We start from the raw sequence: 14,311 nt of genomic DNA on the forward strand, positions 1-14,311 counted from the left end.
AGCTGAGAAAACGAACCTGCCGGTGTGACGTGTCTGGAAGGTTGACCGCATCCCCATGACCTGGTCGATGATCTGTCCTCTACGTTGACCAGATCGTCAGAAGTCCTCCTCCGGTCAACTGTACCTGTATCCAGCGACCGGGTTCCCCCGGTCTCTGGTACCTCGGTGCTCGAGGCGAATCCCAGACATATAAGTAACCGCATAATAATGATAGAATAGTTAACTAAAGGCGGAAAAGGTACGAGAACGTACCCTGGCCCAGGGGGGCGCCCTCGGATGGATGAGTGAGCTGGTCGTGAAACTGACCGAGTCGTCTTGACCCGGAAGGGTGGATGCCTCTGAACCGACCGAAGAGGAGCTAGGTCCGGAGGTGACAACGCGGAGCCGAATGTGGCATGGATCTGAAAGGTGACACACAATCGGAATACAACGGCGACACGACCGGCGTACGACATCGGCTCGCAGGCCGGAATGTGACAACGGCGCGTAGGCCGGAATGTGACAACGACGCGTAGGCCGGAATGTGACAACGGCGCGTAAGCCGGAACACTAGGCAAAGTCGGCGCCAGGACTACCAGTAAGTGCCGGAGGAGGGCTGCTCTACGTGTAGAGGCTGCCTACGAGGGAGGCGCTGTGGAGAAGAAGGGAGCGCCGGCGGCTTCGTCGGCGCCGGCGGAGAGCTGGAGAAGGAGAGAGCGTCTCCTTGATGGCTGGCGGCGGCAAAAATCACGAACCCCCTCCCCCGTTTCTCTCTGGCGGCGCCCCCCTGCAAACGTGAGGCCCCCCTCTCCTTTTCACGAACCGGCTCCTCAATGCCCCTCTAACCCTCCACCTCCTAAATGACGCATATGCCCTCTCTTTTCTCCCTAATCCCCTCTATGCCCTCTCCTGTGATCCGGATCACCTTATTTTCGATACATAAAATTATCAAGTCATTTATATGTAAATCATTATCATCATCTTCTCTCAATTCTTCTTGCTCATTCGTTACATGATTATGATCATCATTTTCTCTCAATTCTTTTCGTTCATTGATTGTATTATCATTTAGCTCTTCTTAATTACTCAATTGCTGCTCATTTATTGTATGATCATTTAGTTCTTCTTGATTTTTTCCTTGTAATTCATCAATTGAATCTTCAATTAAAGAGCTAGCTTTAAAAAACTTACAAAGAATACCTTTGTGAGTTTTAATAATTTGTTCCACTCTTTTTCTTTTGTTTCTTTTCTGACTCCAATTTTGATATTTCTTTGAAAACATGTTTGTACTACCAATTTCAAATGTAAAAATAAAACACACAAAACTAGCAACAAAGCTAACAATAAAATAAACACAAGTAGTGAAAATAATAGTTGAAGAACAATAAAACTTGGTTTATACTTGAAGCAATCGATATAATCTATTCTATGATTATTAAAATTGGGACGATTTATTTTAACTCTTTCAAATCGGTAAGAAAAATCATAAAATATAGGCTCCAATATCAATATTGAATATTGGCAATAAGAAAAAATATAGATAAATAGGTAAGTTACGTTGTAAATTTATATATTAATGAATGATAATATTAATGAAATTAAAATTTCAATTGGACAATAAACGTTTCTAATTTAATTAGAAGAGATTCAAATGAGAAGAAAGGGAAAAACTGATGTTCATGATTCATACTTAAGAAAAAGTACAAACAATAAAATTTTGGAAAGAGAAAAATTAATCATTTATCTTCTTTTTTTTTCTTGGATCTTTATTAAAATAATTCAATAAATTTTTTGATGATTTTTATTAAAATAATTTAATTATATATAATATATGTTATATATGTATGTCAAATTTGGGACCCTTAAAAATCAATGCGCTTGAAAATAGATCATTATATTGTCCAAAAAAAACCTTGAAATACTACTTTTCTCCGTGGGCCAAAATATCTTCGTCTTTGAAAATAACTAGTTTTGTCTCTTTATTTATTTCTATTTGTAACTAGTGTTCGAGCTCACGTCGAATTGCTAGTTAGTTACCAGCAAAATCAGAGAAGAGAGATAGATATATTGATGACGAAGAAGAAGAAGAATGAAATTTGCATGTGTCTTCTGTTGCTTTTGCTCTTAGCAATTAGTAGAGCGGACTCCTCGATTAACTCATGCACCAGGCGTTGCGGTGACGTCGACATCCCCTTCCCCTTTGGCATCGAGTCGGACTGCTTCCTTCCCGGATTCCACGTCTTCTGTAACCACTCCAAACTCTACTCAGCTGGCAACATCCAAATCCTCAACTTCAGCCTTGTTGAGCCCCGAGCCACAATAATCCAGAAAAACGCACACGTCCACCCACAAAAGTACAACAACTCCACTGGTGGAGTCTACATCTCAAGGGAGATGGACCTCACCGGCTCGCCTTTCTTCTTCTCCATTAGAGACAACATCTTTGCCGCCGCCGGATGCAACGTCGTCGCCTTCTTCAGCTCGTCCAATACTTTGTTCAACACTCCCAATGGACGTGCCTGCGTCTCTCTCTGCAACGACACCAACTACAATATCGGCGTAATTAGTGGTTATTCTTGCTCTGGCGCCGACGGCTGCTGCCGGGTGACCGATATCCCCTTGGGAATGAAGCAATTCACTTCCTACTTGATCCATGACTTCGCTGGATTTAACGGCTCGACAACCCAAAATTCGCCGTGCCTCTTCTCGTCCATTCTGGATGTGCACTCTTTTAACGGGACGTCACGTTGGTGTGACTTGTATAAGCGATACCGAGGACAGTTTCCGGTCGCCGTCGTCTGGTCCATCTCCAACTCGTCGTGCGAGCAAGCTAAGCTCAATCCCACCACCTATGCGTGCCTGAGTAGGAACAGCCACTGTTTACAAACTTACCGCGGATACACTTGCGGCTGCAATGATGCTTACGAAGGCAATCCTTACATAGAAGACGGATGCAATGCAAAAGGCGCCACGAGGATAAGTAAGTTTTCTCTCCCGTTAATTCAATTTTATTCTTCTAAAATCAAAATAGCATTAAACATTTCTTTCTTTTTTCCATTTTGGTTATGTGATAAGTGTTGTTTCTTGGCAAAAACAGTTAAAATTCAATTCCTAAGATGAGATTTCTACGAAGAGTACTGCATAATAGCCAACAATTGAGATTAGCTAACTGCCTCTAGGTTCGACTGTAAAAAAAGGAACCCTCTGTAGGATTTGAATTCTCCTTCAAACAATTGGGTCGGGTATAGTTCATCACAAACATATACAGAAACAAGCCACACAATCTAACACAATTGATTCAAGCATGTAATTTTATAAACTAAGGATATACACAAAATAAACATGGGGGATTTGATGCTCGTACAAATTTGACTTAAATAGGTGACACTGAAGTACTCATTTATCATTATATTGTTGTTGCATATAATGCTAAATTTAAAGTATGTTTGAAATCTTCTTTGTGTCATTATAGGAAACATCCTTATGATTGTTAGTGCAAGTTCTGGGGGCAGCGTGCTTATTTGTTTAGCTATTGTTGCACTCTGGAGAATTCTGAAAAAAAAAAATCTTCAAAACAGAAAGAAGAAATTTTACCGAAGAAATTTAGATTTGTTAAGAAAGGAACAATCTTCAACCGATGAAATTGTTACTGAAAGGATGAAGATCTACGAGCTAGATGAATTGGAAAAAGCTACCAATTATTTTGATAAAACTCGAGTTGTTGGGGGTGGAGGTCATGGAAAAGTGTACAAAGGAATTTTATCGGATCAACGCGTAGTTGCCATCAAAATGCCAAAGATAACAAATGAAAGTGAGCTTAGACAGTTCGTTAATGAGGTTTTCCTTCTTTCTCAAACCAATCATAGAAATGTGGTTAAGTTGATGGGGTGTTGCTTGCAAACTGAAGTTCCTTTGCTTGTATTTGAGTTCATATCAGGCGGAACGCTCTCTGATCATCTTCGTAATCACGAGCAATTCTCACCTTTATCATTTGAAGATCGTTTAAGGATTGCCTACGAAGTTGCTAGAGCATTATCCTATATACACTCAGAAGCTTCCATAACAATTTTCCATAGAGATGTGAAATCATCCAACATTCTACTTGATGAAAGAAACACTGCAAAACTAGCAGATTTTGGTGCTTCAAGGGCTGTTACTTGCGATAAGAATTCAATAACTACTATTGTTCAAGGAACTTATGGATACTTGGATCCTGAGTACCATCAAACAGGAAGATTAACTAACAAGAGTGATGTTTATAGCTTTGGAGTCATTCTTGCAGAGCTTTTGACTGGGAAATTGGCGGTTCCTTACGAAAAAGATAATGATGAGGTGAGAAACATCGTTATGGATTTCATTGCTTCATTGACGGATAATTCACTTCTTGAGATCCTAGATCCTCTAGTTTTAAAGGAAGCAAAAGAAGAAATTCTTCAAAAAATTGCAAGACTCATAGAGAGGTGCCTCAAACTATATGGGAATGAACGACCAACAATGAAGGACGTGGAGGAAGAACTCAAAGCTATGAGAGCAAAGAAACCAAACGTTGATCCTAATAGCCTGGAAGGAACTGCATCAATTGATAATCGCTTAGATCATGGTGTTAATAGTCTTGAAGGAACTGCATCAATTCATACTTGCTTTGAAATTGAAGCTAATAGTCTTGGAGGCACTGCATCATTTCATACTTGCTTTGATATTGAAGCTAATAGTCTTGAAGAAACTGCATTAATTGATAGTTCCATGTAGTAACAGTATGGCTTGCAACACTAGTCAACTTATAGATAAGTATAGTGGTGTATATGAGCTCGAGAAGACAATGTATATATCTGTGAAAACACATAGGTGCTAAACTTGCTTCAAGTATTTCCTTCCTTTAAGTTTGGTAATGTTTCTGCTATCCTTTTACTGCCAATCTGTGTGTATTTGGTTGCGTGTACAAAGCATTACTTAATTGAAAGTTTAATATTTACTCATTGTTTGCTTTTATCAGCTACTTTGCACCACAAGAGGTATGGCATCCCTTTGCAAATTTCCATGTGCAGTAGCAATCTGTGAACTATTTTATTCTCTAATTGCATAAACATAATTGATTCAGGATTAGCATACATGGTCGATCCAAAGATTGTTAACAAAAATTTCTAACAATAAAATAAAACTACTCCATCTTCCTAAATCTACCTTAATTGAGGCTTTGTGCGATTGATTAGGCTGGCAATTCTTCTCAGCTAGAGGGCGATCTTTTGAATTCATTTGCCTTCAACTTATAGTCGATTCTTTCTTTTGCTTGTTGATTATTTAAGATGTATTGTGTCATTTAAGTGCTTTGGTTTTTTTTTCACCGTTTTTTTTCATGTGAATATGTCAATCATCTTTCAAACTTCATCAGTAGATCCCTTATACTGATATCCTTTTGAATCTAACTCAGTAACTTGATTATCTTTCGGACAAAGAAACATAACACCCAATATATATTTTAGTCTTCTAATTAGAAGTGTATCAAATGTACTATATATGTCGACATCTTGGACTCCATCTCTGGCTCACTCCATAACTAAGCTCTTGATCACACCGATATTGACGGGTTGACGGGGGCACTGGAAGCGAGCGCATTCATCTGTTGCCACAATTGATCACACCGACATTAGAAGAATCAAACAACTGGCTAAAAGAAGTTGTATTTCTTTTTCTTTTTTTTTTTAAGGTGCAAGGAAAAATATCTTCTTTTGTTTATTGTTTATACATTGTCCAAGACTACTTATTACAAATGCTTTATATGAAAAATATCTTATTCTTTTCTTTTTAGTATCTCATCCATTGATGTTGGTTTTGTAGGATCGTAAAAATACTAGAGGAGATGAATAGTATTTTTCACTTTTTTAGAAATCAAGTATACGTGTCGAAAAAGAACAGAGACGAAAAGCAAACGCTAACACAGGTAATTTTATTTGGTTCGGAGTCTTCGACTACTTTTACTCTAAGGCTCGCACTCGTTGAGTATTTTCGTTGAGCAATCACTCTAATCACGAAACAATTACAGAATTTAAGTACAATTGCAGGAATTACATTATACCGACTGATCCCGTCCGGAAGCTGAGTCGGACGGACCGTCGGGTGAGGTGGATGAAATGTTGACGAAGTCGCGATGTCCCGGAGGGGGGTGTGCTGAAATGGCTTCTGTGTTGACCAAGTATTCAGAAGTCCTTTGGTCAATGCTACCTGCAGCCAGTGACCGAGTTGACCCGGCCCCCGGTACCCCGATGCTCGAGGCAGATCCAACGAATATATGAGTACCAGACTAAGCCATAAAATAATGAAATGTGCATAGAATATGAATAGAAAATGTACCCTAGCCCAGGGGGCGCCCTCGGATGGTACGCGGCTCAAGTTGTCACGACCCGGAAGAGTGGATGACTCCGATCAAGCTGGAGAGCTGGATCTGACGACGAGGAGCTGAACGCGGCACGGGCTCGGAAGACGAGCTGCAGGTCGAGATAAAACACCGGTACGCAACCCAGGAGATATTAGCAGCATGCAGGTCGGGACACGAAACCAGCACACAGACCGAGAAACGAGATCGGCACGCAGGCCGGGACACTAGGTCGGCACGCAGGCCGGGACATGAGGTCGGCACGTAGGCCGGGACATGAGGTCGGCACGCAGGCCGACATACTAACACCAAGGAAGCTGGACACGAATCACATAGGCTAAAATACAACCGCGGCTCGAAGGCCGGAACACAATAATGGCTCGAGGGCCAGATCAGTGCCGAAAGCGCATAGCGGCGTGGATCGGCTACCGGAAGCGACGACAACGATAATAGAGAGGTCGGAGTCGGCTGTAGCGACGTCGATAGGGTGGTTGAATGGCCGTCGGATATGGCGAACAGTGATGACGAGAAGAGGATGGCTGTGGCGCGCCGAGAGGGAGATAGGGATGGCTCTGGGGCGGCTTCGACGAGAAGACGTAGCTCCGGCGATGCTGGTGGTGATCTGAGAGGGCGACATGCGCTGAGCTTCTCTTTTGTGGGCACATTTGGCAGTGGCAACGGGAGGAAGAGAGGGTGGAAGGGGAGGTCACCGTGCTCATGTGAGGCCTCGAGCGTAAGAGCAAGGAGCTGCCGGCATCAGACTTCGCCGGCGCCGGAGGCCACCGAAGTAGCTTCTCCTCTGTGTGGTCTTCCTGGCGGCGAACCACACCCACAGCAGCCCCCCTTTGAGCTTGAAACGTGGTCTAATCGCGGAAGAAGAAAGAAACGGAGAGGAGAGGAGGAAGAAAGCTGCGGCAGGCATCGTGAGGCGCGGAGAAGAGGGAGAGGAAGAGAGGTGGCGGCCGGCAGAGCCGCCGGCAGGAACCTGGCGTGAGGGGGCTGGCGGCGGACTAGCAAACACGCCCTCCCCCCTTGCTTTACGTGAACAGTGACCTAAAAAAGAGTTACCACAGTAAAATGACCAAGATGCCCCTCACCCTTCTCCTAATTACTCCTCTACTCCTAATACATATCCACATCACCGACAATATAATTTTAAAAACTTGAGTACAGGTTGTCAGTGCAGCTTTTAGGTATCTCGAAGACCCTTTCGGAGTAGCGCGTTAGTATGAAAGTTGTAGCAATTGATATTCTGAAGTTGTTGGTCGATGACCCTTATATAGACCCATTTCGGGCACCTAAAACCACTCCAAGCGCCTGGAGCATCCTAACATGACGACTTTTCATCGAAACTTCATCTATGAAGTTTTATCCACCTCCAAGTGCTCGGACTCCCTTTGGACGCTTGGACCGTTGACGTGGTCTCGGCCAGTTGACTTGCTTCAATTCAGCTCTTAGATAACTTTTTTGGTCTGGACTCCGAGACCAATTTTGGGCGACCGGACCACCCGGGTGCCTGGCCAGGCACCCGCTGGTTGCAACTGGTTCGGGCGCCCGGATCAACCAAGGTGCCCGGACACTCTTTATCCAGCTTTTCTTTTCTGAAAAAACAAGTTAGTCCAGGCGAAAAAAATATATTTATCCTGCAAAATAGAGTTCACACAACACAATAAATTAATAGTAATAATTAGATCTTGTCTCCTCGAGACCATGATCTAGTCAAGGTCTCAACTTAGGTTTCCCAAATGGATCTAAATTGGACTGACATCTATAGTTCCCTCAATCGAGAACGCGTGCTCACTAGATCTCTCCTCTAGTTGCTTATCTCCACTTACCAATTATAGTCGTTTAACTTGTCTTTGACCCACCAGGTCTTCCCGGCAGTTGTCAGGTCCCGCGGACCTAACTAGACTTCGACCGGTTGTCAGGTCTCGTAGACTCACCTGGATTTCTCGTCAGATATCGAATCCCGTGGACCTATCTAAACTCCGCACTAGCTATCGAGTCTTATGGACATAACTGAATTTCAATCTAGTGTCAAATTCTTGAGAACCATCAACTCCTATATACTTGATAAAATAATTAAACTATAAAATAATCTAACCTTAATATACTTATCATGTATCAAAATCCGAATTACGTCGTTAATACAAATTGTATCAACAGATTTAACAGGTGGAAACGATCTTGAAGATTCAATTCCAGTTCGTCCTTTGAAAAATCAGGATGGATTAATGGCATGTGTATCTATAACCCAAAGATAAAGTCGGATCGAATGTCAAGACACGCGATCCGTCTATCCTTCCTCCTCCTTTTCCACTGGATGGAAAAGACTGTGCGCTGTCCGGATCAACGTACAGAGAAAAGAGCAAGGAGATGCTCTGTTGCCATCCGCCCGTCTATTCTTCAACTGACGATTGGATCTGCCTCGGGCTCTACTGCGCAAGCGTTACTTAAGCAGCTTCCAGTTGACGCTTGTCGCCTTGGCCGCCTTCCGCGCCGCCGCTTCTTCAACCCTTATTTGTTCCTCTCCGGCGACAAGGAGGCGCACTTGATTCGTTTACTCTCATATCCTTCCTTTGCTCTCGTGGTTTTAGATTTATGCGTTCTTCTTTGGATTCATCAATTGATCAAATTTTGGTCGTTGCCGTTTTGTTTCCTTTGGGTGAGAAGCAGATATCTTCTCCGGGAGCATCTCTTTGAGTGAAAGGCGGACGCTGGAGCATCCAAGACCTACCCGCAGAAGGTTGGAACCACCTGCAAGGTACGTTTTTTATTCCACCAGATCTGTGCTCCTTGGTCGATGAAGTTATTGTTTTCTTTTTCTCTATTATTTTCACATCTTTATCGATTGGAGAGCAATGAGTTGCTGTCTGTTTCACATATGAACGACCTAGAACTTCTATAGGTCGGGTCTTATTTTTCTCGGTTGATTGTGCAGTTAAATTAGCCTGTGGTTCCAAATCCTTTTCTACTAAATTATTTTAGTTATCTTTTACTTAATTAACTCAGAGATGGTGAATGATTATATATACTCTTACCCTTATTCGTGACAAAAACTTCAATTCAAGCGTTTGAATTAGTAATAGCTGATATAGTAAGTAATTAAAACATAATGCTTTTATATTTTATCTTTGAGGATTAGATTATATCACAGTGCTTATATAAGGTACAATGATTTTGGTGGTTTTGATGTACCTTTTAATAAAGTTAAATTAGCTTGGTCTTTGAATGGATTATAACCTCCGTTCAAACTCTCATTCATTAGATGCCACCACTATATCTGTCAATTCTAATCGATTTATTATTAAAATTTAGCTTGGTCTTTGATGCAAACATTAGGAAATTATATAGAATAAGTTAATTCTTGAAGGCTTCACATAGAAATTGAGAGCTTAGAAAAGAAGAGTTAAGCAGAGGATTTATATAGTTTCAACGTAACAAAATTTTGTTGTTTGAGAATATTGACTGGCAGTAAATAATGAGATTTTGGATTATTATTCTTTAGAGAGAGACATGTGTTTTAGTGGTCATTGTTAGAGAGAACTTACTTTCATTTCCATCTGTCAACTGCTTGATTAGAGTCCTCTTTTGCTGCCAATAACACTTCGATTTTTCTATTTTATGCATCCACACAGAGCTATATGAACATCAAATGTTACCTAAGTATGTTGATCTTTGACAAACTAGTTCTTGGCTGCACACCTACAGAAACTTTGATTATCCCGCATATAAGCTGATCATAACTTTGAAGATTGCAGTCATTAGTGAAGAATCATGAGAAGTTCATCTATCCTATAGTTACTAGGTCAAGTATCTTCTTAAATTGATGGTGTAAGTCAATTCATTTAGAATTTCAAAAGAATTTCATTAGGAAGTAGTTTTATGAATCGTTCAATATATTAGAAAATCTCCAACAAAAGGCTTGCTCTGTCTTCATGTTGATTATGTTAGAACTGCTATTAATAGAAGGTTTAATTTGTGATTCTGCACTTATGTTGGAGGCATTCTAGTAATATGGAAGAACAAGAAATAAAGTTCTGTAGCTTGTTCTAGGAATATAGAGCTATACTTTACACACTGTGAAAGGTGATATAAATCAAATCTTTCCTTGATGATCTCAAGTTTACAAAATAATTATGTATTGCGACGATCAATGACCATTTACATTACAAGCAATCCAATGTTAGATGAACACATTAAACATATTGATGTAGCAGTTAGTTTATCTGACATGTCACTGCTTTCCAAATAGACAAACATGTCATATACCTTTATCAAATTACTCAGACAGTTTATTTACCTAAGTATCATGTAATAGTGCGGAGCATAATTGCTACCATAGGGCAAGGGTTTGAATCTCGGCAAAGTTGAGGGAAAAAAATCCTCCTCTGGACTGGCCAACTATAGCTTCCCGATTTACCTCCTCACAAATGGTCATGAGGCCGTTAGGGTGGCGGATTCCACCTTTTTACTACCATGTAATAGATATTTATGCTCCAATTTGGCAGTAATTGCAATGAGTTTAATCCTACATAGTTATTTAATAATATATTCTCAACCTTATTAGGTGTTCAGCATATTAATTTGGTAGTTGGATTAATTTTCCTCCGATACCATTCAAATACGATGCACTTAACAAACTGGCTTATGGAACTTACTGTGCTCCAACATGTCATTCTTCTAAAAAACAAAGAAAACATGCCATTCTTCTGAGCAACTATTGTTGCAGTAGGATAATAGCTAGGGGAATTCAAAAGGCTATCTCGTTTAGATTTTCAAGGTTTTGCGTAGGGGGATTCAAAAGGCTATCTCATTTAGATTTTCAAAGTTTTGCTCAGGATCCAAATAGTCATAGTTGATTTGGTATCGCCAATTCGCCATCACTCGTGACTTCATGATGATAGGCACAATGGAGGGCCACCAGGGACAACCTCTCATTGCATATGTTGTTGTTGGGCGAACCCCCATGTGATTTTTCGCCCTTTCAAACGGTAGGAGGGGTCATCCTAGAGGAGCCGCCGAGTTAACGATTTCACCTTTTGTTGCCAATGATGATAGACACACTTTCTCATGACTTTCTCTTCATAAATAAATATTCACATGAGTGCGATCTTAAGCGGTCACAGAAAATGAGTTTGGTTATTTATTAGCTTAGTTTTATAATGGTGGTGCTTAAGTTCGTCAGAGGTTAATCCATGCTGTTAATAAAGAATCTTGTTCTATACAAACTACTATTATATACTTCATAGTCAGAGAAAACAACAATTGAGCTTTTTCACAACTGAGATTCCTTAATAACTTCCTCATTTCCTTCCACATAAATTACTCCAATCTCATACATTTCACAAACACTTCATCTTTTCCCATAGACATGCCCTTAAGAATTGTTGGCCCATCTACCAAACTCTGTATTGATGCCACATAAACGGCTGCTGGGAGATACGACCTTGAGTGTTTCAGTATTTTGCTAAATTAACATTGCAAATTGAAAATGATTACACAACGAAATTTATCTTCTTTTTTTTCTGAAGTAGCTATAAATTGTTCTAGCAATGTTATGAGCTTTCCTTTAAGTAACAGCACTTCATCTTTTTCAATTGGCATGGGCTGAATAATCGTTGGCTCATCTACTAAACTATATTGATGCCATAAATGCTTCTTAGCTATGACCTTGAATGTTTTAGAATTTTGCTAAATTAATACTGCACATCATTTCCAAATTCTCTCACTATTGAAGGGAACAGCAAAGTAGCAACTCGTACTTGAGTTCATGGGGGACGATAACATAATCCACTCTGGCGGTTGTCACTGCAAGTGCGTTAGGTGGCAGGTTGAAGCACCATCTAGTGTGGTAGCATGGAGCTGCAATTGTTCCAACTGTTCCATGAGAGCAAACACCCACTTCATTGTGCCATCATCTAAATTCAAGCTCGCAGCCGGTGCCGAGCAGTTCCTAACAACATATACCTTCGGCACTCATACTGCCAAGCACACCTTCTGCAAGCTATGCGGCATAACTTCCTTCTACTTCCCAAGATCAAATCCTGATGGTGTCGCAGTGACAGTTAGCTGTGTCGATCCTGGTACCATCATTCATGTCGAAACCAGGTACTATGATGGCAAAAACTGGGAGAGCTCCTTCGAGCAAAGCTCCATATCATCATTTTCAAAAGCAGATAACAATTAGTTAAGTTTTCTTTGTTTAAGTGGTAATAAACAGAATAGTGTTGTTGGTGTGTTCCCATTCCAGCCTATGTGATGACGTTAAGCAGTATCGTATGTCGATCAGCAGTAGTTTAAAGCAATAAAGTATTTTAATCTTGGACAAAAATCAAGGAATTCAAACAAAAGAGGAATTAGAAGATGAAAGGTTCAATACAATACTTGTAAATTTCACAACAATTGGCAACCTAATGAAGTCAAGCTTTCCCATCTAAATTGTGAATTAGTTTGAGCAATCAAACAAGCAATTCTCCTTGAGACCTACCAAACTAAGAACTTGGCAAGCTACACAAGAACAAAATGGAGCAGCAAAGCTGTCTGCTAACATCCACCTCGTGTCTGTCTTTGCAAACTGAGAACAGAAATAGAATCATACTAGTTCTAATGGATTAGCTCAGAGAGGATTGGTTCACCTTCGGAGTGGGTGGTTCTAAATCCGCCTTCTCAGGAGGTCGCCCTCACCATTTCGGCTTTGATGCCGCAGTCAATATTCCCTCTACTAAAGGTGCCAGAATGTCCTGCTTCTTTGGGCGACCTTGTTTCTTGCTCCCGGTTTCATTTGGTTTCTTGGTGGTGCTTCTAGGTGGGTGGCTGGGCTTCCACTTGGCAGCCACCGAAGCATCGCCTGAAGCTTTGGGTGGCTACGCCGGGGAATCTCGGGATTGAATTTTGTCAGAGGATAATTTCTGTGGCCGACCCAGCTTCCTCTTCCCACTGGGAGAAGCTCCGGCTATGGGAGCATTTGGCAGTGGGGAAGGATTCAGCTTTGCATCAGGTTGAGCTGCCTTGGATGATGATTTCTGCAGCCGATTAGGCTTCCTCTTCTCCTTTGATGATTGATGAAGTAACAACCACCAATGTGAAGCCGGAGGTCGGGGCCGCTTCCACGATCTATACTGTTCTCCCACCTGTTCGAGCTAGTGCATAATGATGATTTGAGAATGGCTCCTTGTGTCGAAGAGGTGGCGGGGGAGCTTTATGCTCAGGTTGGGCCATCGCAAGTTTTGGTACACCTTATTCTTTCTTCCTTGCCAATTAAGTTTCTTCTACGTTGATATACTTTTTGCTCGATCCAAGAGATGGTCGAAATTCGTTGGAAGTTTCATCACCGGAGATCGGAAGAAATCTTCTTCCTGCAGACTTTGAGAGAAAGCACTCATGAGTACTTCAAATTGTTGAGAAAAAAATTAGACTATAAACAAATAAATAAATTACTCGTATTATATTTACACTTCAAAGACACTACAACATTTTTGAGAACCACTCATAATTTTAGAGAGGAAAATAAAAGGAAGATGAAGAACAACTTTCAACTTGATGACTCTATACTTTTATTTTTTATTGGATGATGAAACAAGAATGTAGGGGGAGTATTTATAGTACTCACCATACAAGATACATAGTTAATCAGAAAATTAAATTCTATCTACTAAGAAATTCTATTCCTATCCATTGGATGAGAGAAATACTCTCAACCATACATTTTAATTCTTATCAATTAAATTCTATCTATTGAATGAAAAAAATACTTTCAACCACACATTCTAATTTCTATTTGTTAAATTTTATCTATTGAATGAGAAAAAAATACTCCCATCTATATTTTTATTATTATCCGTTAACGGGTTGATATTGATCTTCAACACAAAGGTTGTCGAGGGCACGTCTTGGGCAACCTCATTGAACCGTTATATGTACTCGCTCAAGGTTTCTTTGGTCGTTTGCTTCAAGGCGAAC

General features: G+C 40.8%; 3 protein-coding genes and 1 long non-coding RNA gene across 6 annotated transcripts; 3 read left to right on the forward strand and 1 right to left on the reverse strand.

Annotated features, from left to right (window-relative positions):
* The first annotated feature begins 2,049 nt into the window (after positions 1-2,049).
* LOC121978653 (wall-associated receptor kinase 3-like) lies at positions 2,050-3,099 on the forward strand. The gene is made up of 2 exons (XM_042530968.1): positions 2,050-2,959; positions 3,077-3,099. Exons 1-2 carry the CDS (start codon positions 2,050-2,052, stop codon positions 3,097-3,099), a joined length of 933 nt encoding a protein of 310 aa, XP_042386902.1.
* Positions 3,100-3,457: 358 nt separating this feature from the next.
* Positions 3,458-4,821, forward strand: LOC121977929 (wall-associated receptor kinase-like 8). Its single transcript, XM_042530330.1, has one exon. The coding sequence runs from the start codon at positions 3,463-3,465 to the stop codon at positions 4,726-4,728; it is 1,266 nt and encodes a 421-aa protein (XP_042386264.1). The 5' UTR covers positions 3,458-3,462; the 3' UTR covers positions 4,729-4,821.
* Positions 4,822-8,760: 3,939 nt separating this feature from the next.
* LOC121976519 (centromere protein V) lies at positions 8,761-12,683 on the forward strand. 3 transcript variants are annotated; one of them, XM_042528711.1, is made up of 3 exons: positions 8,761-8,907; positions 9,026-9,113; positions 12,097-12,683. In XM_042528711.1, exon 3 carries the CDS (start codon positions 12,123-12,125, stop codon positions 12,537-12,539), a length of 417 nt encoding a protein of 138 aa, XP_042384645.1. In that variant the 5' UTR covers positions 8,761-8,907; positions 9,026-9,113; positions 12,097-12,122; the 3' UTR covers positions 12,540-12,683. The 3 variants fall into 3 exon arrangements, with proteins under 3 accessions (XP_042384645.1, XP_042384644.1, XP_042384643.1); XM_042528710.1 differs by having other exon boundaries at positions 8,762-8,907; positions 12,090-12,683; XM_042528709.1 differs by having other exon boundaries at positions 8,810-9,113.
* A 23-nt stretch (positions 12,684-12,706) lies between these two features.
* On the reverse strand, positions 12,707-13,926 carry LOC121976520. Its single transcript, XR_006110649.1, has 2 exons — positions 13,790-13,926; positions 12,707-13,714 (listed from the first exon to the last, which is right to left on the reverse strand). It is a non-coding gene; the product is annotated as an uncharacterized LOC121976520 (long non-coding RNA).
* Between the last annotated feature and the right edge of the window lie 385 nt (positions 13,927-14,311).

The sequence above is a fragment of the Zingiber officinale genome, chromosome 4B, assembly GCF_018446385.1.
Source record: "Zingiber officinale cultivar Zhangliang chromosome 4B, Zo_v1.1, whole genome shotgun sequence".
In the NCBI taxonomy this organism is placed as follows: domain Eukaryota; kingdom Viridiplantae; phylum Streptophyta; class Magnoliopsida; order Zingiberales; family Zingiberaceae; genus Zingiber; species Zingiber officinale.